Genomic DNA, 25,013 nt, shown 5'->3' on the forward strand with positions numbered 1-25,013 from the left:
AGGGGGACCTTCTAGAGCATTTTTCTAAGTTTTTTGAAGTCGAAGAAAATATCATTTGATCGATGGTTGAAGGATTTCATCGTTCAATCGAGCGATTTTACTTCGACCGCAAATGGCCAAATTCGATGTAAAAAAAAACTTCGACTTCAATATTCGAAGTTGAAGTATTCCAATTCGATGGTCGATTGTCGAAGCTTTTTCTACTTCGAAATTCGAGCCTTGATAAATCTGCCCCCTATGTGTACTGTATAATGTGAGTGGGTCCCTAAGCTCAGTAAGTGACAGCAGCACAGAGCATGTGCAGTGAATCAGCAGAAAAGAAGATGGGGAGCTACTGGGGCATCTTTGGAGATACAGATCTTTACTACTAAAGGGCTGTGGTTGTCTTGGGCTGGTACAGAAGCACAAAACATAATGTACAATATTTCTAGCTACTTCTTTAGTTATGCTTTAGTTCTTCTTTAAGCACAATGCACATACAAGCACATGGTACAAATATGCATACAAAGGTGAGCAATGATGTGATCGCACCATGCATGCCACAAAGGGGACAGCAAGATGCTATTGCACATGACATTTTAGGTGTTACCAGGCCGTTATAAAGACACTTAATAAATCCCACTCTGGCATTTACATGGGAGAAAATATTGACAATTAGGAGCCGGTGTACAATTCCTGACACTAATGAGACCTTTTATCCTTGAACTAAAAATGACAACCCTTTCAACATGATACATTGGGGTTATTAAGGGCTGAAATGCTAAGAGTCTGCAAGTCGGATACAGTTGCACCTACCAAATAAAGATGTAACTGATATTAAAATCAGATCTGTCAACTACATGAAAGATTTGTCATTTGACTCGACACAAACGTGTGGAGGAAGCGCAGTTTGCTGCATTTTTATCCCACAAGAGAACGTCTTTTGTTCCTTGTTGGATCAGATTTTGTAGCCTCCCACAAAATCTTGTGCTGTTGCATCCAATAAACATTCTGGCGACCTGTTAAATATGTGGGAATTAGCGCAGAATGACAAAATGTCTAATCCTGTCTATTGGTACAGGCTCTCATCCACTTGGATCCCCTGCTCTCTTAGCCAATCAGTAATGGGAAGGCTGTGCCTCTCTTTGTTGTGTGATAATGTCACGCTGAGACTCACTGGCAAGCTCTTCCATATGTTTGCTTTGTGTCTGTTCAGCCATTCTGGGTCCTGTCATGTTCAACAAGGACTGTGAATAGAACAGAGCAGTGAGAATAAAAGACGCTAGCGTGGATTTATTATAGCACTAAATAAATGAAGGTGTCCTGTGGGCAAATAGAAAATCCAGTAAACTACAGTATAAGATTTTTTTTTTTTTAAAAATGCTGCTCCGAAGCTGGACTGCCAAAAGACGTAAAGCTTTGGCTTCAACTCTGTTAATTACACATCGTTGTTCAGAAACGAGGAAAGATGTACTGGAACTGCTACAAATGCCCTGTCGATTTATTAGCAGCCTTAATGAAATGAAACCCACGCAACAATGAGCCTGTGTTATGTTCGCCCTAAATTGATGCCATTATATCTATCTGTATAAAATACTTGTTCACGCAAGGAAGAATAAACTGTTTGTTCATCCTGGTAAAACAGATGTTTGAACTGCTGCCCTTTTTTTCCCCTTCTTTTGTTACAAAACCTATAGGAGTTGCTTGACACATCCTTCCCACAGGAAACAAGGAGGCTTTAGAAAACCAAGGCACCTGATTTAATTTCTTATTCACTTTGTCACAGATCTACCTTAGACAACTGCTTGCTGCTCAGATTTAACTCCATTCTTGCAACAAATCTACAGTCATAGCAGAACTCTTCTTGTTTCAGTGCCTAAATAATGGCATGAAGACATAAGTATGCACTGAATACAACTGCGGCATCAGTAAAATTCCTTGCATGTGCAGTCTGTTGCAGTTATGGTCCAGTCATTGCACAGGGTTGCTGCAAAGCTGTCCTCATATTTGGCAATGGCCCTGTTTTACTGCTTGCATAAGTAGGTCGTAAAATATATAGCGCCAGTAGCAGGGCCGGAACTAGGGGTAGGCGGAGTAGGTGCCTGCCTAGGGGGCAATCATGGCGGGTGCACTTTAAGGGGATTTCTTTTTTTTTTTTAAACTTTGGTTTACTTGGCTTTAATAGTTTTTCAATTTTATAAACTGCCTGTTCCAACTCCCTATTGCCCATGATTCGTACTGTGGGCAGTACCACCTCCCTCTTGGTTGCTGCTGGCACAGATACATATTTGGGAGCAATATGATGGATTTTTGGCTACTGCTGGGACAAGTACATATTTGGGGCAATATTGTTTCTTTTCTGGCTGCTGCTGGCACAGGTACAGATTGGGGAAATATGAGTGATTGGCAGCAGCTGGCTCAGATATATGGGGCAATATGATGGCTGCTGGCACAGGTACACAGATGTTTGGGGCAATATGATGGATTTTTGGCTCCTGCTGGCACAGGTACAAATTTGGGGCAATATGATGGATTTTTTTGACTGCCGTTGACATAGATACAGATTGGGGTTAATAATATGATGGATGTTTTGGCTTATGCTGGCACAGGTACAGACTGGGAGCAATCTTAGCGATTGACTGCTATCAGCACAGGTACACGATGGCTGCTGGCACAGCTACAGGGGTCAATCTGAATTGTAAGGTGGGAAATGGTAATGCAATACCGGGTGTGGGGGGGGCACTGATTGAAGCTCTTGCCTAGGGTGCCAAAATACCATGGCCCTACCCTCGGCAGTAGTTAAGGACACTGCTAGCAACATAAATTTTACATTACTACATTTATCTTTGATCTGTTCCATACACCTTCTGAAAAAGGGTTAAAAAAAAGTGTAATTGAAAAATGTAGTTAACATCTAGAGGGCTTTATTATAGAAGTTGCACCATATTTCTACCCACAATGCACCTTTCCACCACCAAGTTGCACTAAAGGTGTCCCATACAGGGGCCGATGAAAGCCCAGGCTGTTAGCAGCTTATTGACGCATGTATGTGGCCCTCCGATTGGCTTCCTGGACCAATATCTTGCTGCAACATCTCAGTGATTTGCTTATTTTGATACATTCCTTGGGCCATAAATAAAATCAGCTGATGTCTCCCACCTTAAGTATCACATATCAGTGAAAAATCTGCTGATTTGACAACCTCGCCAAACAGGCAGTTATTAACCAGGCTTGCCTTGGGCTATGCAGTTACAGTGGGCACGGGAACAAGTGCTTTCAGTTTGGCTCTAGGGGGTAAGGACTGCTCCAGTATTTTTTCCCGTGCCTACAGAAGACAAGTCATTATGTCTTGTCCACAAACACAAAATGTAGTCTATCTACTATATATATATATATCTATAATGGGCAATCAAAGTGTTTCAGCAAAAGTGTGGGAAATGTTTACAAATCCACAAATATTAAACGTAATGCTTAGCACCAATGCAAGAAGAATTACACAAATCCAAAATCCATATATGCTCCTCAGTGCTTTCTGAGTCAGGGATTGTGTGTGGGTACATCATCAGTGAAGTGGAAAAAAAGGACAAACAAGGCATATGTAGGACTTGGGCATTGAAATAAAAATGGAACTTTAGTAACCACCCATGTATGCAGGTTAAAACATGTTTTTACAAACACTGAGCAGAAAATCCAGCTGTGCAAACTGCAACTGTGTTACCATCCAACTCAACACGTCTGTTAAATGTGAATGCTGCATCTTCATCCAACGAGAAAAAATCTGATGGTGGCTGACCGACTTTTTGTTCTCATTGAAATACACTGGGGCAAATTCACCAACCGCCAAAAATACACTAGCGACGCCTTCACCGCACTTCGTCAGGTGAAGTTTTGCCAGGGCGCCGCTAATTCACTAAAATTCGAAGTTGCGCTCAGGGAGGCGGAAGGTAGCAAAGTTGAACTAGCGTTAATTCGTCAAGCAAAGCGAATGTTGCGCTAGCGATGCCTAATTTGCATACGGCGCCAAGTTAAACTACAATGGACGTATATGTAGCAGCAAATACATTACACTACACAAGGCTGGGAAAGCTTCATAAAATAAAATAGAGTTGTTTTGCCCTATACATGAGCCCACTGTATACCGTAGTTTAGGTGCCATATGTTGGGAAGGAGGGTACCCCCAAAAAAATTTATGATCTTTTTCAGCCTATCACCCTTAAAAAACTAAACGATGCCAGCGTTTTTTGGGACTTCGAAAAAATGTCAACTTTTTTTGAAGCAACCCCTATCTATTGCACTTCGCCTGGTCTGAGGTGGCGAAGGCAAGTCTGGCGCAAGAGGTAACGTTCAGTAAAATCCGCAAGTTAGTGAATTAGCATAGTTACATCCCTTAGCCATAGCGCAACTTCGCCTGGCGTAAGGGTCCGCAGTAGCGCTAGAGTAGGTCCACTTCACTAGCGAATTTACGCCAACACCCATTAGTAAATCGGCGAAGTAACGAAATGACGTCACGCTGTACTGTAGATGCATGAACAAACCCCACCATCCGACTTTACATTATAGCTATGGGGATTGGATTTTGTAGGATCAGAAAGATCAGATAGAATCTGACCCACAAAATCTCCTGTGTAGCTTAGTCCAAAATTGTGCTCCGCACCTTGCAGCTGATTGAGATGAAAGCCATTGCTACATGGGATTATTTAAAAGCACTGCATTCTAAATAAGTGATGGCACAAATGCTTTGATTTCATTATTAAAGGGGTTGTTCACCTTTGAATTAACTTTTTAGTATAGAGAGTGATATTCTGAGACAATTTGCAATTGGTTTTCATGTTTTAATATTTGTGGTTTTTGAGTTATTTCATTTTTTTATTCACCAGCTCTCCAGTTTATAATTTCAGCAATCTGGTTTCTAGGGTTTAAATTACTTTAACAACCATAAATTGACATAAATTAGAGACTGGGATATGAATAGGAGTAGGCCTTAATAGAAAGATTAGTAATAAAAAGGAGCAACAACAATAAGGGGCAGATTTATCAAGGATCGAATTTCGAAGTTAAAAATACTTCGAAATTCATCCATCGAATTGAAATACTTCGAATATCGAAGTCGAAGTTTTTTTCATCGAATTTGGGTATCCTGCGGTCTAAGTAAAATTGTTCGATCGAACGATTAAATACTTCGAATCGAGCGATTCGAAGGATTTCAGCTATCGATCAAATTATTTTACTTCGACTTCCAAAAGCTTGCTCTAGAAGGTCCCCATAGGCTAAAATAGCACTTCGGCAGGTTTAATTTGGCGAAGTATTGAAATCGAAGTTTTTTTAAAGAGACAGTACTTTGACTATCGAATGGTCGAATATTCAAACTATTTTACTTCAAAACGAATTCGAAGTCGTAGTTTTACTTCAAAAATTCCCTCTAATTCACTTTGACCCTTGATAAATCTGCCCCTAAATGAGCAGCCTTACAGAGCATTTGTTTTAGATGGGGTCGGTGAAAGCTAGAGCGATTCAAAAGAAGGCAAGTAATAAAAAAACTATAAAAAAAAATAATAATGAAGACCAATTGAAAAGTTGTTTAGAACTGGCCATTTTATAACATACTAAAGGTTAACTTAAAGGTGAACGGACTCTTTATGGGGGGGGTTCTTCTGTATTCTCCATAAACATTTATCAATATATATTGGCATGTCCTATAGATCTTTTCATCTGCAAGAGTTTTGTGATTTATCGGGTTTGTGATTTATTTCAATGCAGTTATTATACACTGTGTGCATAATGGCAGGTAGATAAATCTCAGCACATTTTTTTTCTCATTTGGATCTTTTAATAACTTTCACAGCATTCGTTATTTTAGAGTAACAGAGTTTAAACATGGTTTGAAAAGGCTCTATAAGCACTAAAATTCGACCTTTAATAAAGGGGTCTCCCAGTTTGTCTTCAGGTTACTGCTTGTAGCCCCATACCCTTTTGCGTCTCATGTGGGTCCCTCAAAACTTTTTTGGGGTTCACTGAAAATGGTATATATGCTATCTCTGATCTCAACCAAACCCCTAAAATATTACAACTTGCTTGTAAACAATGTCGGACTGAGGAGCCAGGAACCCACCATAGTCTCTTTTCTTTACACACTATACACTCGCCTTCCATCGATTTACACTCTTCGTTCCCAAATAGAAATAGGCAGTGACCATGAAATAGGCCAAATGGTAAGAAGCTGGAGGGCCCACTGACACCAAGAGGTTTCCTGGTTTTACGGTGGGCTAGCCAGACACTGTTGGGCAGATTTATCAAGGGTCAAATTTCGAGTTCATGAAAGTTTTTTTAAAACTCCCATGAACTCAAATTCAACCAATCTAAATGTATTAAAAAAAATTTTAATTTTTCAAAGTCAGGTGAATACTATGGACCAAAAACTAGAATTAAATACAATTCGAGCTTTTCAGGCAGGCTGCAAACAAGTCCAAATTGATCCCAGGACGTCTTCCATAGGCTAAAACAGCAATTTGGCAGGTTTTAGGTGGTGAATAGTCAAATTTAGGTTCTTAAAGAAACTTTTCCAATTTGATACAACTGCCTGGTGGAAGATTGCTTTTATTGAGTGCCTGCTCCAAAGAATTTTCAGCTTTGTCTGTTCCCCGTGCTGAGGGGTCAGGGTGGTGCACCCGGGCCACTTTCTTGATGTGGTGAGTAATCACTTACTATTTGGAGACGCCTCCTCCTCATGTATTATACGAATTTTAACAATTCCCTAGTCGAATTTGACAAATTTAGCCATAAAAAACTCAAAAATTCCAATTTTCACTTCGACCCTTGATAAATCTGCTCCTGTGTATAGATTTTAACTAAGTTGTTTTTTTTGCAGGAAACACTCAAAACATTTTAACTTCACATCAGTCTACATTCCAGAGCTGCTGGGTCTGCTGACAGAAAGTTATACACATTACTAGGAGGGACTGACAGACATGTATAATGTCTGAGGTTAGCAGTGCCTGATTCAGAAAAGAAACTGCATGGTGCGAGATTTGTATGTTGCATTTAGCAGAATCTGGAATTCCCTCCAACAATTTGGGCTCATACAGAGGAAGATTTACTGCACACTGCAGCTGATTGTTAGTCATGTATATGCAACTGCATGTACTGCTTCTGTGCCACTTACACCCTGACTTCACGCTGACTCCTGATTGTGAGAAACTATCATATAAATGGCCAGAATGGATAGTGTTAGAACAGAGATCAGGGCAGTGCTTGCTAAACTGAGCTCAAGCTGAAGCCAGGGAAGGGAAGACCGAGAAGTATTTTAGTGGCCCTGATTACACTGCCATAAAGCAACCAGGCCAGGGCACCCTTAGGGGTAGATTTATTAAAGAGTTAAGTTAGACACCTCTACAGTCCGCAGAGTGAAATATCGCCTCTCTCCATTCATTTCTATGGGATTTTTAAAGGGGTATTTATCAAATGGTGAACTTTCACTATCACCCTTTGATAAATATGCCTTTAAAAATCCCGTAAAAAGGAATTGAGAGAGGTGAAATTCTCATCCCGTTCCCTTTCTTGCGCACATCTTTAACTATTGTGTCTGGCACAGCACTGGAGACTGCAGTGTGTTTCTCCATTGCTCCTAGTCAACTTGAAGGTAGCTGGGTGGTATGCCACTCCTGAAATTCTGCTGCTCTTGAAATTCTGCTGCTCCTTAAATTCTTGCCCCCCTGAAATGCTGCCGCCCTAGGCCAGGGCCTTTGTGACCTTGCCACAAATCAGGGCCTGCAAGAAACAAATCAGCTGAAAAGACCTTAGCATTGATCATAGTGCGATTCTCTAACAGTAAAGGCTCTTACAGACGAGCGTTTGAAGCTGCGCTCCTCTGCGTTCCGTTTTTATGTGTTCAGCCGCAGGGGAGCACGCAGTTTTTTTCAATGGGGCTGTACTCACACAGGCGCGTGCAGGTGCTGAAAGCAGGAAAAATGCAGCATGTTGCGTCTCAACCTGCGTTCGGCGCCTACTTGCGCCCGTGAGTACAGCCCCATTGAAAAAAACTGAATGCGTCTATTCCTGCGCTGCCCTGCGGCTGAACGAATAAAAACAGAACACAGGTTCAAACGCTGTCTGTAAGAGCCCTTAAACATATGAATCTTGTTACAGCCAGAAAATACAGGGGAGTCATTTGCAGCTGTTTACATGATTCATATATTTCACCACTGCTGGTTCAGAGTGACACCAACGCGAAGGTTTATTCAAGTGGTTTTTGTCACTTGCAGGTAGCACAGAATTCCCACAGGGCAACATTTGTATGGAGACATCACTCTTGCAGCCTTTCACCTTGAGGGGTCAATAGGAAATGGTGGGAAAGTGGGCGTGGTTTAAATGCAGCCCTCCTGTTTGCTGAGCTGGACTGTTTGATAGGAAAGCTGCCATTTAGTTTAAAGGTGACAGTCGCTGGTAATTCAGTATTTCCCACGGGAATGTTGGCAGTTTAGTTTTAGGTATAAAGGTACCAGAGGGAGGAGGAGGAAAGCTGCAAAACATTGGGAGCAGATCTAGTTATCAATCTCCGTGCCGATGTAAATCGCTTTGTCTCCAGCCCAGATGCCACTCATTGAGCAGCAGTCTCACTCAGTCTCCGACCCCACTACTAGAACACTGCTGCGTCCGACTCTCACACAGTTACTCCGGCACCAACATTAACAGTTCCGAAATTCGAACGCGAATCCGGTTTTCCTGCCGCGAAAATGACATTTAGCCCAATCAACACCCAGGCCACTGTCTATCCAAAGATGACGAATCAAAATCAATACGCCCACTTTGCCGTCATCACGTGGCACAAATCTACATCCCTCCTCCTTTCTCAAGTCAGATGACTGACACGCCGCCCCCTCACCATTGTTTGGCCACGCCCCCTCCCCCAGGCAGTTGGCAGAGGCTCCCCCGAGCCGCCTATTTCTCAGTAAGTTCAGAGCTGCCCGAGCTGGGGGAAGTAGACACGGATCCGGGGAGAATCAGCAGAAGCGCCGCCGCCGCGCTACCGGACTGGGCCACGAGCTGGCCTCTCACAACGCCACTCCCCTGCACGAGCAGGGCGGCTGAGGGGAGCAGCCGGGGCGGGCGCGCAGTCAGAGCGTGGGACAATGCTGCGCCTCGCCTCGCTGAAGTTCGGCCGATTGTTCCGCTATGGCAAGCTGCTGTTCGCGGCCAGTCTGCTGGTGGTGATGCTCCTGAACACGCACTCGTTGTTCTCCTCCTTCCAGCGGAACGAGCTGACGGACCGGCGCTTCCTCAGCCTCAATAAGTGCCCGGCGTGCTTTGGAAGCAGCTGGTGCCGGAAGTTTATGAACGGGCAGCTGAGCTTCGAAGGCTGGGGGCGGCTGCGGCTGCTGGACTTCTTTAACGTCAAGAACGTGCACTTCGCTCAGTACGGGGAGCCCCGGGAGGGCAGCAGGCGGGTGGTGCTCAAGCGACTCGGTTCCAACCACGAACTCTCCGAACTGGACCAGCGCATCTGCAAGAGAGCCACCGGGCGACCCCGCTGCGACCTCGTCCAGGCCATGTACAAGACCGACTTCGCTCGCCTCAACGGGGACGTGCGCCTGCTGACCCCCGACGTGGTGGAAGGATGGTCCGACCTGGTGCATTGCCCCTCGCAGAGGCTCCTGGACAGGCTGGTCCGGCGCTACGCGGAGACCAAGGACTCGGGCAGCTTCTTGCTTAGGAACCTCAAGGACACGGAACGCATGCAGCTGCTCCTCACCCTGGCCTTCAACCCCGAGCCTCTCGTCCTGCAGGTAAGTGCTCCTCATCCCGCCTGGGCCAGACCATTCAATTATCCCTGCTACTACATACTCTACCTACTCACAGGCACAAGGCTTATTACTGTTCTACACGGACCCATTAGCTTACACCAAGTTTGTGCGGTCACACAGCGACTTGCTGCAGGTACGACTTCCCCGGTGTGAAGTATCTGTGTGTGTAAAGTATCTGTGTGGACGTGTCCCACATGCAGGTCTTAATGGAGTTGTCTAAAGTGAGGCTGAAAGGCATTTGTACCCCCGTCTGACATTTAATGGTGTAACCCAGTTTTTTTTAATACCTTGTGTAAGTGATGCCCAACCTGTGCCCCTCCGGCAGCTGCTGAAATGGAACCTCCTACATGCGACTAGATTTCATCTACAGCTTAAACTGCAGCTTGCATCTTTCACTCGGCACAAATGGTCAGACTGAGGTCCTTCTGTTATCCCCCCCTCAAGAGTTCATATCACAAGTATAGCAGTTTTCTTCTCCCCCCCCCCATTGTAGCCTCTAGTCTTCTAGTTGCTGTCAAGCCAAAACTTTAATGTGGGGGGGGGGCAGGTTTGCCCATTTCTGATCCATCCAGTTGTTGGGTTTCATGTTTCCCTGGTTTAAGATTTTTTTGTTTGTTTTTGTTTAACATTCTAAGTGCTCTTTAGTTTGTCATTATGAATTCGCCCACCTTTCACTGCAGAGCTTCATGTTTCTCCCATAGGTCCTATGAAATGTTCCCATTTATGGGCTATTTGTAGGCAAGTTAATGTGCTTTCTCTCCTTTTCTTTCCCTAAACCTTGGTGTACGCCCACTCAGCCTTGAGTATTTGCTTCTTGGTCTAAACGACTTTGTGGGGAAACCTGACATCTAGAACTGGATTGTTTTGCTTCTAAGGTTATAACTTCCAGTGCACATGCCTTTATTTATGTTTTACATTCCATGTATAAGATCTATGTTCTTCTACCCCTTCTCCGGCATTAAACGTGTTGTTGGCTGCTCTTTGTATTCACTGAGCCCCTGAGCACTTATTATTCACTCACGGTCTGTACACGTTGCCTACTCCTTAGACGTGGACTTAACTCTAACATTCTAATCATGCTTCTAATCCTAAACACTCCGGCACATAGGCTTTATTAGGAGGTATTCTTAGCCTGCAGCATTCATTTTCATTAACTATAATAGTGATGACAAAACTCTAAATCATTTAGAAATACTTTGAACTAACCCATAAACTGTGTGCCCACATTAAACTAGCAAAGCTTTGAATGCTGCATGATGGCTGTGCCCAGAATAATAGTGTTAAAGAATTGTGAGTAGGAGGGATACTGTCAGTTCAGATTTTTCTTGGTAATCAAATGGAATATTTAATCACATCCCTTTTACTGAATTTTTATATAAATATACTTAAGATTAAACTTATGACTGTATGTGTAAAGCGCTGATTGTCCAATTTGTTTTTGTTAAACCCCATTGAAGGTCAAATCTTTGGTGAACCCCCCTCCCCTTAGCTTATAACAAATACATGTTGATATTACTGTCTCGGCTATTCAGACATAGTTCTAACTCTGTCTATAGAACAGTAAATAAGTTTCATCCTAATGATGAGCTCCTCTAGCCACTGCTCCATCCTCCCAAGGGGCAAGCCTCACAGATAGGGAACGACTGGTGTAAAGGAATGATTGTCACCAGATTGGTTCAAGTCCTATAAAGCAACATTCAGATTGTTTGCTGTAATAGGCTGAGAATCACTGTGCCTGTATAAACCCATGTTTAGATTATCTTACGCTTTATGAGTTGGATCGTTTTCAAACCCTTGTGTTTTTCGATAAGATCAATCGTTTAATTATGTTGCACACATTTTAGTTTTGGCAATCTTTAACCTAGAGGGGAAATCTTAAACTGTCAATTGGCAAAATCAATATTTATAAGGAATAGCAGAGAAAGTGTGCATGTTACTCCTTAGCAATGAGGTTTCCAAGTCCAACAATTTTTTTTTTAAAATCACACTTGCCATTGCAGTTAAATCCTTTTAAGTTCATATATTTACAGATTTGTGGCCAGTATCTGAACACATTGTACATTTCTGTAACTGAAACAGATCTGCAATGTTTCTCCTGAGTGCCATGCTCGGTTACCTACAAAAAGCCCATATATTACAGCATTTGTTAAGCATGGTGTATTGACATGTAATCAATAAGTGATTTAATATGGACTTCGTAAACCCTGCTCGCTTCTGGCAGTCTAAAGTTTCCCTACTGATCTGTCTAGGGAAAGTGACGTGTTTTGTGAAGGAAACATTGGTTTGCCCAAAAAAAGTTCTGTAATTCTCATTCCTTTATGTACTTGTATCACAAATACAGGTGTGTAGTGTGAATGGAAACTGACAAGGCGCAATAGTCATACTAGACTTCCACCCAGATTGTTTAAAAGTCGTCAGAGAAGTGTTGCCTCTTATTAAGGATTTACTGCCTTCGCAGCAATCCTATTGGATATTTTCTTTTCTTTTTTTAATTTCTGTAGTACATGTTCATCTTCTAAAAGCAACTACTTGCTGTAAAATCAGAGAAGTAACAATGTTACCAGTTATTAAATGGGTTGTTCGCCTTCAAACACCTAGTTGTTTTTAGATAGTTCACCAGAAATAACAATGTTTTCCAATTTCTTTCTTTTATCTATGCGTGCCTGTTTTTCTAATATCGCAGTGTACATTTTCATTTATACCCTCTAAAGCAGCTATGGCAGGGGTGGTCGCCGACCCTGTAAGCTGTTCTGAATTGATGCATTTAGGGTCAGAACACACAGACTGATTCGGGGGGGGGGTTGGCCCGGTGACAAATATCTTTTTCGGGGCGACTAATCTCCCCGAACTGCCTGTTAGAATGAAAATCATGGGTGGAAAGGCGATTGGATCGATTTATTTTCCAAAGTTGCCTCACAAGAAAACTTCCGGCCGATGATTTTCATTATAGTCGGCGGAAGGCAGTTCGGGGAGATTAGTCGTCCCAAAGAAAAGATTTGTCGCTGTGTGACTAATCTCCCCGAATCTGCCTGTGTGCTCTGGCCCTAAATTGATATGTTTCTTATCTTTGTCCCTGCTGAGCTGAATCCCTGAGTTTCATTAAAAGCAGTGGTTAGAATTGATACAATAGTTGCTAATATTCCAGAGATGCTGCTGAGAAATGTATCAACTGAATGTAACAGTTCATTGTCTGCACCTGAATGACTTCTGCCTGACTTAAACACCATAGACAGGAACATTAAATTTAAGGTGGCCATAGACGCACAGATAATATCGTCCGAAACTAATTTTCGTACGATACTCGGTGCGTGTATGGTGGGAAAAGAGCTGACCGATATCGGCAGAAGACTTGGATATCGGTCGGCTCTTTGATCGGGCTGGACTGAAAATTTTAATTGGGTGCCTTTGAAGGCACCCAAACATGGGCATGGGCTATTGTTATTGCTGAATCGTCAGATACAAGTAGAATTCTTATATATCTACCTGTATATCTGACGATTCAGCTCTTACAACTGAAACAAACAATGTTTCTTGGAAAGAAATTTTCCAAGAAAGATCGTAATTGTTACAAATATGGCCACCTTTAAGCTGGCCATAGATGCAAAGATCCGATCGTACGAATCATTGTACGATCGGACTTTCCCATCCCCCGACCCGCCACTAACCATTCAGATCAAAGTCTTACCAGTCAGATTAGTTATAGAGCAGATCAGCAATGTTCTGCCCCTGACAGCAATCGTACGATATCTATGTCCAACCAAAGCTAGTGACAGTCTCCCACTGAAAATTGTAAGATCGGCAATACACGCAGAGATATTATCGGCAGCCGACAGAAATTTTCTAACCTGTCCGATCGACCAAACGACCGATCTCCGCTGGACGAAAAATGTCGGGACTCTCCACACACGGTCGTACGATTCGTACGATCAGATCTTTGCGTCTATGGCCAGCTTTAGACTGAAAAAAAGGTACAAAAATAAATAATAGAAAGTAATTGAAAAAAAGTCTTTATTTCTGGGGAACAATCTGAAATCAATTGAACTGAAAAAAGTGTTCAGAAGGTGAACCCCTTTAAGCTGTACTGTATTAGTAGCCATCCTTTTAAATCCTTTTTCTTTTTTAATACAAGATCAGCTTCCAAAAGCAACTATTTACTATAAAGCATTCTGTTTTTTTTTCAAAAAGCCTATTTTAGCTGGCAGTTGTCTCTTAAATCCATCAAGCATTGTGTGTGCAAACCCTTATGGAGAGATAGATGCTGGCAGATTTCCCAAGTTGGCGATACATCTGTAGATTGAAAGCCTCTGTGTGCTGGAGGCTATAACTGTACCTTTTCTACCTGGCTATGGCTGTTTGGGCAAATAAGCAGCAAATCTTATTATAAAATGCATATGGTCACTGCTGAAAACATAAATGTAGGAAGTGGCAGTTGGGTAATGGACTTTATTTATTGAAGGTTGTATTTTAGATTTTTTTATACCTCAAACTCACAACTCAAATGATTTCTTGTTTAATAAAAAAAAAAACTCCAATCAGCGAATTGTAGGTTAACAACCTGAAAACTTGAAGTGGTTGAGTTTTTGGCGGAAAAAAACTTTTGGGCAAAACCCTCCGGGAATAAAAACTCGAAACATCATGAAGGCTATTAACATCTTCAAACGTTTCAAATGACCGTTTACTCCTACATGATCTCAACAGGTTTTAGATGGTTTATTTTCCGATTCAAGCTTTTCAAGTTTATTTTAACCTGAAAAATAGATTTTTGGCCAAAAAAACCTTGAAAACTCGAATTTTCATGGAAAACACAACTCAATCTTTAATAAATCTTGACCTTAGATGTTCACACTACTATTAACAGCTGCTCAGACTGGCTTGTTATTATAATCACCACAAGCAAAACTCTTAGGAATCTGTCTCCTGTTTTGCAGGTAATTTTAATGAAAAGTTGTTCCATTCAGGCCGTTATTCCTGCCTAAGATTTAATACGTTAAAAAAAAAAAAGGCTGAAGTCTGCTGATGTGCTTGTGAAGATAGCATGCTGTCACATTTGCTCATGGTAGGAGGCTTGATAAACGGTAGAAAGTGGCTTATGTAAGTCAGACCTGAACATACACACTCGCAGCAGTAGGTGCTCTTGTTTCCAGAAGATCCATTGCATGATAAAAGGCATGATTGTAAACTGCAGCTTTATGCTGCTGCCGCCAAATTCTTTTCCAGCTGTTACCATTCTTCTAGATACTTAACAAGTAGCGTATTCTATTCTACCTCTCTCTGTTGGAATGATTTGGGGAAAAAAGTGCCAGCATTTTTAGTTAGAAACGGTTTAGTACATTGCTTTCTGTTTTTTTGCATTTGGTAAAAACATTCACCATTTATTGGAGATATATTTCATAAAACACATTTCACCTTATCAGTGTTCATCCTTTGCAACACCGACAGCTTATTGACATTGAAAAAAGCTTTGGAGATTTGACAAGTAGAATACAAAAACGCAGAGCATTGCAACCTGCAATGGATGAGGGTAAAGCATAGTTATCATGGCATGCCATCTTACATCAAAGTGAATGGAGTGCCAGATGATCATCATAAGTGCATTTTCCATAGTTTTCCATCTGATTTCACCAGTGAGTCACTGATTTTGTTTCTCATGTTTTGTCACTAGGGTTTCTCACATTTATCATATTTTCATCAATTGTTTCGAGTGTGAAGAGGTTCTCAAAGGCATTTATGGTAATGCAACCATAGATTTATGCAGAACTCTTGAGAAGTGGGATGATATAAATGTTTCTCTATACCACTGAGCTCCAGAAATTTTATGGTGAGAAGACTCCACAATATTTGATAACTATATAAATAGTTTTTTTCATGCTATCATTTTGTTGGGTGTAAGGTCATCTTCACTATGTAGGATTAAGAATTAAACATATATATATATCTTCTCCAATCTTGGTATCATTGGTCTGTCACACTTCTAGCACCTACTTATATATCTAACTTAAGCTTTGTTAGTGTTTATATTTAAGGCAAAATGTCCCATACGGCTAACAGACCTGCTCATGAGCATGACAGATGTTTGAAGAGAGATCTTCCATCAAGCTTTATTCCTCCAAATTCTTATTACATGTATTTTCTGGTCATATGCCATTAGTCTTGTTTACAGGACTAGTGCCCCTGAATGGGGTTACACTGGTGACCATCATTGGTTTCACCTCATTTAAAGTGTCCACAAAACCTAGAGGTTTTTAGACACATTGTTGGATTAAAGCAGCTTTTTGCAGTTAAGTTTCTGAGGTCGCCAATAGCGTAAAACTGCAAAACATTCTTGTAATAGTCAGCTCCCCCCATCTTGAGGAAAATTCATAACCACCAAATTACATCTTCTCCATCCATTATTTGGAACCCCCTGATTGTGGTTCTCTAACTAGCTTGAGAACATGAATTAGAAGTTGGTTAGTCAATATTTTTCTGCAATCCCTTGCTTTTAAATACAGGTATTGGACCTGTTATCCGGAATGCTCAGGACCTGGGGTTTTCCAGATAAGGGATCTTTCAGTACCTTAAATCTACTAGAAAATCATTAAAACATTAAATAAACCCAATGGGCTGGATTTGCTTCCAGTAAGGACTAATTATATCTTAGGATCAAGTACAATCTATTTTAGTGCAGAGCAAAAGAAAATCATTTTTAAAAATGTGAATTATTTTCTTATAATTGGTGACTAGTTTCCGGATAATGGATTCCATACCTGTACTCTATTTATCAGTAGCTGTCTTTTCTTTGCTTTGCAGGACCTTAGATTTTTCTTTTGTGATGAAAAAAAAAGTTGTGTTTTGGTATATTTGTTCTACTTTAGGATAGTTGCCATTCATTTCAGGTTTTCCAGGGGAAAAAACTGATTTAAATAAATTGGTCCTGTATACCAAGCTTTCTGAATATCTCCAATCTACATAATTTAGCAGAGTTTATTGCCTATAATTGCAAGCACTTGACAATTCTGCAGCATCAGGAAATGATTGATTCTGCTTTTATGGCTAATGTACAAATCTTTGACATCTGCTGTCTGAGATCTCCCCATTTTAAGAAGAGATTATCCTGTGTATATTTGACAGACTGGAATAATTAAAGAATGGTATCCTGCCTTTGCTTTACTAGCTAACTTCTGTAATACATAGTACAGCTGTCTTCCTTAATCCACAGCATACATTTTGTTAACCCCTTTATGATGGGTATTTTTCAGCTACAAATAATCATATTGGAATCTTGCTTTTGTAGTCAATGTTTCCGGGCAACAGTTCCCTGGCAAATGAGTTTGCATGTGCTCACAGACATACAAGTGAATGCCGGATGATTTTAAGTACATGGCCCCTGCCCTCTGAGCTACTAATCACTGGGGATAGAGACCTGCATTGGGTACCTGCAGAATAACCACAAAGTAGTCTGGTTTTGGGTAGAAAGACTCAGATTCCCACACTTTGTGGGCAGACTTTGGGTACCCTACAGGCACTAACCTGGTTGATCTGCCTCTGGAGTGCTGTCTGACCCAGTTATGTAGTTTCTGGGTCAGGAAGAAAATTGTGCTTCTGAAAAGGATCATAGGGCGTCCAGATCAGGTTTTTGTCACTAGCTGGGTAAAAATATTAGTGTGCAATTGACCTACACTTAAATTCAATTTCAATACAATTCTATTTTTTTTTTAAAATGGTTTCCCTAATAAAACAGTAACTTTACTTGATCATCAGTTAGCTAGCCTTAACTCATAGTAGCAACCGTTACGTTTTATTTTTATATGATTTTAAGGAGGGATGCACCGAGTCCAGGATTCTGCCTTTTTCAGCAGGATTCGGCCGAATCCTTCTGCCTGGCCGAACAGAATCCAAATCCTAATTTGCATATGCAAATTAGGGATGGGGAGGGAAACCCCGTGACTTTTGTCACAAAACAAGGAAGTAAAAAATGCTTTCCCCTTTCCATCCCTAATTTGCATTTGCAAATTAGGATTCGGATTCGGTTCGGTATTCAGCCGAATCTTTTGTGAAAGATTCTGGGGTTCGGCCGAATCCAAAAAAGTGGATTTGGCGCATCCCTAATTTTTAGTAGACCTTAAGGTATGGTCATCCAAATTACGGAATAACCTTATACAGGTATTCTATCCAGAATGCTCTGGATAATGGATCCCACAAATGTACAGAAAATACTAGGTTCCAGGATGGATAAGATATCCCACGCCTATGCAAATAATGCACTTTGTAGTGCAGGTATGTCGGCAATACATTGATATGATACATTCTTCAGTCCTCAGAATGTCTTAATTTTACCCCTCCCTATCCTGCAGCCCATTGGTGGGAGCTGCTCATAAATCAGATTGAAGGCATAGGCGGCTGCTGCTTAGCTGGGATTTGAGGTGTGAGACTGCTTGGAAGAAAGCTGTCAACATGTCTGAGAATAAACACCTAATAATTTAAGTGAAGTGTCTGTGCTGTGAATAGGGAGGCTTTGAGAGCTGTATAGCTCAGACAGGTTTATTGGGTTGCATCTGCCTCTCTGACAGAATGTTTTCTCTATACACCGTACATCCCATCAAGCCCTGCCTTATTTCTCTAAAGGTTATTTTTATTATGACCTCTTCTTTTAAAGGAATTAAAATTTCAACTTTTCCAGTTACGAAATTCACATATGTAATACAGCATACTATTTTGCCTAGAATTCAACCACTATCTAGCGATTTAGATACTTTGTACAACTTTATTCATCATTCAAGAGTATGTGAAAACTGTCAGTAACTAACAACGGAATGTCCCTCTTTTCTTCAGATGGAATATTCCTAAATTAAATTAGCGATGCTTGTATATAAGAAAACATAGTTGCAACTCGGCACAGTAATAGCTCTTAAACAGTCATCCAATAGACTTGTACTGCATGTGGTCTATTAATGTAAAGGTAATGGAGAGATAATGAATATGAAAAAGGAAACATTTTCCAGCGCTTAAAGGACAAGGAAACCCTGATTATAAATGCTGGCATCCAGATAGGGCACATAAAAAGTAATGAATAGCCCCATACCAAGTGTTTTCAGTGTTCACCAGTATCTGTAAATCAACATTGATGTACTTACACACTTGGAGCACAGCACTTCCATCTGAGCTAAGCTCCTGGACTAAGACCAAGAACTGGTATATGCACAAAAGGACCTGTGTGAAGCTATGACAAGCACATAGGGGTATATTTATCAAAGAGTGAACTTATAGGTCACCACAGTCTTCTAGAGTGAAATTCCACCACTCTCCATTAACTTCTATGAGACTTTGAAAGGAGTATTTATCAAAGGATGAACTTTCACTTTCACCCATTGATAAATACTCTTTTAAAAATCCCATAGAATGAATGCAGAGTGGCGGAATTTCACACTAGAAGACTGGTGACCTCTAGCTTCAATCTTAATAAATGTGGACGGTGACTAGCCACATATGCGCAGAAGATAATCGCGATCCATGTGAATGGCGTTGACAGGTCAAAATGGCCCCACAAACAGCAACCTGGGAAAGACTATATTGAGCTGCATAACTAAACAATTAAAACTTTTTAGGCTAAAAAAAATAGCAGTTGGCAAGGGACCTCGACTGTTGGGCCAAGAGATGATTAGATGGCTTTCCTTGCTCTTTAAAAGAACAGAAACACCAAAAAGTAATTCAAAAATATATAGTGTTGCCCATCACTAGTACAAGTTGTGTGTTTGCTTCAGAAACACTACAATAGTTTATATAAACGCTTTAATTTTTTGCTGTTAGTACTTCTTTAAGCCAAATTGCTGTCAGTAATGTAGCGATTACAAGGTTAGTAAACGGCAAGGCTTTTTTGTGAGATTTGCCATCTGTAGTAGTGAAATTTTAACTTGGCCAGCAAATCTCCCAGTTTGTTGTTGTTGTCCTAATACTTCTGCCCCACAATGCTTTTTCTCCGCAGTTACCCATAGGATCCTGTGTTGCGCCCTAGTGTGTCTGTACCCAGGCCGATGCAGTGCCTGTCTGTGCAAATACGGGTATGGGGTAAATTATCTGGAATCTAGAAAGCTCCGAATTACAGAAAGGCCTTCTCCCATAGACTGCATTCTATCCAAAAAATCCATTTTTTTTTTTAAATTATTTCCGTTTTCTTTGTAATAGTAAAACAGTACCTTATACTTGATCCAAAGTCTTCTTGGAAGAAAAAACAGCCTATTGGATTTATTTAATGTTTACATGATTTTCTAGTAGAATAAAGATATGAGGATCCAAATTACAGAAAGGTCTGTTATCCAAAAAAAACCCAGGTCCCGAGCATTCTGGACAACAGGTGCCATACATGTACAGGAAGGAGCAGTTTGCTGTTCTGCCTCATATGGCAGTAGCCTAAAGAGATGCAATGCTGGCCTAAGTAATCTTGTTCTTTTCTGTCCACTGTCTTTTCAGATGGATCAATACTTATTTCTTAATATCCCCCCTCATGGTTAGTTGACAATATCCTAGCCTAGTATGTGACTGGATCACTGGGCAACCAGTTTTTATTTTCCGAGCGATCGTGTCTGGTGAGATCTGTGTTTGTCTGCCTCATAAAATCAGATCCACTGAAAATTCCTTGCTATCCATCCTGATACAGTAGAATCATTGCATGTATATGCCTTCTTTCACAATTAAGCAGGAGTGAAACAATGTACTTGGCAGCGTTTCCGGTGGATCCAAACGGAAAGGTATTTTTTTGTGGGTGACAAATATCTACACGTGCAAGGGGTGCCCAGTGCGGTACCAGCAAGAATTGCTTGCTGCAGAAACTATTAAAAATGATACCCCCCAAATGAATACTTGAGCAATAAGTAGTTTATATCAAATTAATTGGCCTATTAAAGAAAATTAACGGAACTAGAGGGGGGCAGGCCCTGGCGCGTGCGGTGCAGCCGGGCCCCCCCCCCCTCCGTACATCATTTTCTGCGGCTGGAGTCAGTGGCACGCGAGCTGACGGGGGTGCCCTGAGCGGGTGCAGGCCCTGGCCCAATCGCACCCCCTGCTCCCCCGGTAGTTACCCCCACTGTTAAAGAATCTTATCAAACTAGAATATATATTTTAGAAAATATTGCCATTTTACTTATCTTGCTTTGAACCACCATATCGTCATGGTCTGTGTGCTGCCTCCGAGGTCACCTGACCAGAAATACTGCAGCTTGAACTGAACAGGAATAAGTGAGGAAACAAAAGACAGAACTCTGTCTGTTAATTGGCTCATGTGACCTAACAAGTATAGTTTGTTTTGTATGTTTGTGTGCACCGTGAATCATACAATCCCAGGGGCCTGGTGGGCTCGAAACATTGCCTTTTGTATGTGGGCTTAATAAATTCTTCTTTTTTTGTACACTATTGCAACCCAATTCAGAGTGCTGCTGGTATTTTTTTTTTTTTGGATATTGATGTGACCCGGTGACAGGATTGGGTCCCCCAGTACAGCACCTGACCCAACAGAAGTGATGTTTGGGGAGGTGAGCGCTCTACAGAAGTGAGTTTTTTATAATGGCAGTTTTCTATTTATGATTAACTTATGGCACGTACTAGTAGAAAAGTATATTATTATGAAAATGGTTTATTTATATGAAGCAGGGTTTTACATATGAGCTGTTTTATGCACTATTTTTTTTTATTTTTAGAGACCTACATTGTTTGAGGTGTATAGTTTTCCTTAAGAAACTTTCTATATAAAATCAATGAGAAATTCTATACTATTTCTGAAATAAGTTACTCTTCACTATTGTCCTCTCTACGATCTCAGATTATGATTAACAGTTACACCAAATATTAGTATGTGCTGCCTTTGCCTAGACAGAGCCCAGTGCATACATTATTACATGAACAATTTGCTAGTTGATGGAATTCCCTTTAGATGTAGAGAATATTTTATTATTATCCCAGCTTCTCCTTTAATAGGTTGATGTTGAATCTTAAAATGTAGCCATAAAGTTTGACAGGACTGCTACTCTATTAAATTTGTTGATGATACCATTAAAGGGGAAGTAGGGTTGAATGTTTAGAATGGATTTGTTTGTGATAGAAAAGAATAGACTTTACCTGATAAAACTGTGGCTGGGCCAAAGTGTATTACTGGATGAAAGCAGCATTGGTCCATGTAGGCTGTTCACCACTGACCATGATAACTAACTAAGGCTAATAGCACATGGTTGTTTACTCATCTGGCAAATATGCGTTAGGCAGAAAAAATCTGATCTTCTGCAATTAAATGAAGATGTTTGATGGAATGGTCTAATGGGCAGTTTTTGTGGGTGCTGCCCACTAAGCCCGATTACCCTTCTATAATAGGAGGTCAAACTGGACTGTTTTCCATAATGTAATTGTTGTACCAAAATGTGGAGAACTCTTTATCTTATTCATTGTTTACAGTAATTATAATGAGAACTCTAATATTGATGCAATAATGCTAAAATGTAAAATGTATACTCATGCAGTAGCTGGTTAAGGACAGGTAAATTATGTAACATCTTGCTGACGTGAAACTAAACTGAAGTTTGACTTGTTAAGCATCGTAACGTTGAATCATTTAAGCTAAGTATGCATTGCAATTTTCCCGAGGACTTTTTGCTCTAACCTGATTAGTTTAAGATGTATATTTTGTAATAAACTCCTGCTGCTCTACGAGGTCTAAATAACTAGGTAATGAAATTTTATTCAAAGTCATTTGAGGTCAAATTAAACCACATCTAATGTTGGAAGATTTAAGACATGCTATTAAAAAGACCCATGATACCTATGTTCAAAATAAGATAGCGGAGAGCAGCAATTCACTGGAAGTTTGGCATAGAACCAGCAAGAAAGATTTACGTGTAAATTGGGAGATAATAGGTTCTGTGCTTGTTTAATACATTTTGTTTTACCAGATATATTAATTGTAGCCAGTATAGATTAAAATATAATTATCAGCTGATAATTAGGAGGCACTAATGTGTCTGTAAGCAAGGCTAGAGTTTTCTGCACTAGGGTTGAGGGGTGTCTTTGAAGCACCTGCTATGTGGAAATCTGTCTGAACCAGATGTTCCCCAATTTAGTAGTTACTTGTCATCAGTGTGCAGATTAGAGACTAAAGCTGGCCATAGACGCAAAGATCTGATCGTACGAATCGAGGATTCGTATGATTTTCGAACCGTGTGTGGAGAGTCCCGACATATCTAGTCCGGCGGAGATCGGTCGTTTGGTCGATCGGACATTTTATTGCCGATCATATGATCTGAATGGTTAGTGGCGGGTCGGGAGATGGGAAAGTCCGATCGTACGATGATTCGTATGATCGTATCTTTGCATCTATGGCCAGCTTAAGGGGGTTATTTGTCAAAGGTCGAGATTTAGAGGTTTGTGAGGTTTTTTTATACCTTGAATCAACTCACAACTCTGTTTTCTAATTTAAGAGAGAACTCGAATGGAAAAAACTGAAATCAATGACTTTGGGTTAAAAGCCTGAAAACTCGAATTGCTAAACCCACCGAAAAATCCTAAATATCCTGAAGGCTATTAACATTTTCAAATGGTTCAAGGGACCTCTGCCATTGACTTCTACATGACCTCAACAGGGTTTATCTGGAGTATTGTCGGGTTTGAGCTATTTCCAGCTTCGGGGTATAAAAAATCCCAAAAATGAAATTTTTTTTTTTTACCTGAAAATTTGAGTTTTTGAATGAAAACTACCCTCAAAAAACTTGAATTTTTCAGGAAAACACACCTCGACATTTGATAAATAACCCCGTTAATCTTGTTTACTCCTTTTGTGGGTGATAACTTCGGGTGCCGTTGGAAGGATTAGGGGTTATAAAGCCTAACGGAATACCCAAAAGCATGAAAGCTGTTTTGACGGGCTGATGGTTGATCATGTTGTTAAAAATGCACTTTTTCATTTAAATATTTATCTATACCATATCAGAGCTGTTTGTGCGGCCTGGACCTTAATACCCCTTAATTTTTGATGGGTCTTTCTAATTTCCAGTGGGTACATCAGAGGCATTTTTACTTTCAGCGTCCTTTTATGCTAAAGTACTGAAGACTTTTTAATTTGGTCCGTGTTAAGCAAGTTGTATATTGCCCCTTTTTAAGGTATTTGACCCTTCTATGTCTGACAGAGTAGCCTTATTTCTAGTGACAGCAGATACAAACATGAATCCAAATGTAATGAAGGAGAGCAAATTCGTCCATATTATATGCTTGCATGAACCAGCCGTGCTTTGATGACCTGGGATGTCTGGTTCTCAAATGTATAGAAAAATGTAAGATTGGGGAATTTAGTTCTTCAAGCTAGCGAATTCATCCTCCTTAAAGCCCTATGCTGGATTTTTTGTTGACCTTTGTCTGGGGTAAACTCTTTTTACTAAATGTTTTCATATCTAACCACTCCAGCTGGTGAATTGGGATGGAATAATCAGCTTTGTTTTTTGGAATTAATTTTAAGTAGAGTTCTTATGGGAAATAAATATTAACAGCATGTGAGGCTTATAAATATTTGTTACGAACATGTGGCCAACATAACTTCTATTCTTTCTACTTCTTGTATCCAAATGGAATTCCAGAATTGATGTGTTATTTATAAACGTATGTAAAACCTGCTGATTTCTGAAATTAAATTGCCTGTCTTCATAATTTCGTTGCTATGTAGAGTTTGCCTAGGATTTAATTGCGCTTAGGGACTAGTAGCCTATTTGGTTTTCCCATTTTGGACTGATCTCTCCCCTTGCAGTCACACCAAACTCTTAATTGTTCGGAATGAGATCCCACGCACAGACAGCTGTCCTGTAACTAGTGTGCCGGGCCCTCCTGCAAAAAAAACCCGGCACACTCCGATCCTCATCCTCCCGCCTCCACCCACTTCCTGCTCAGTCTCTGTCCTGTGCTGTCTCTGCTCACGTCCTGCTACAACTTGTCTCCCTTTCCTCGCTGGTAAGAGAGCGGCTGGGGAGCAGGGTGTTTTCTTATTAGCTAAAGAGGTAGCAGACCCTACAGTCTGGGCCCCCCTGCAACTGCGGGGTCTGCTTCCTCTATAATTATGCCACTGCAGCCGTCCATAAAGTTCTGTCTGAATTTAACTCTGACCATCTCAAACGGCTAAGATCAAGCAATGTTTCTAATCTAGTTAGTTAGCAAATAAATGTAATGTATAAAGGCTGGAGTGAAGTGGTTATCTAACTAGGGATGCACCGAATCCACTATTTTGGATTCGGCCGA

The 25,013-nt window shown here is 40.8% G+C and overlaps 1 protein-coding gene across 2 annotated transcripts in view; it reads left to right on the forward strand.

Moving 5' to 3' along the window:
- The first annotated feature begins 8,835 nt into the window (after positions 1–8,835).
- Positions 8,836–25,013, forward strand: part of dipk2a.L (divergent protein kinase domain 2A L homeolog) — a 28,872-nt gene continuing 12,694 nt past the window's right edge. The window contains exon 1 of one of the 2 annotated variants that reach the window (XM_018262093.2): positions 8,836–9,758. In XM_018262093.2, the coding sequence (XP_018117582.1) occupies positions 9,105–9,758 (654 nt within the window). In that variant the 5' untranslated portion in view covers positions 8,836–9,104. 2 annotated transcript variants of the gene reach the window in all.

The sequence above is a fragment of the Xenopus laevis genome, chromosome 5L (genome assembly GCF_017654675.1).
Source record: "Xenopus laevis strain J_2021 chromosome 5L, Xenopus_laevis_v10.1, whole genome shotgun sequence".
NCBI lineage: Eukaryota > Metazoa > Chordata > Amphibia > Anura > Pipidae > Xenopus > Xenopus laevis.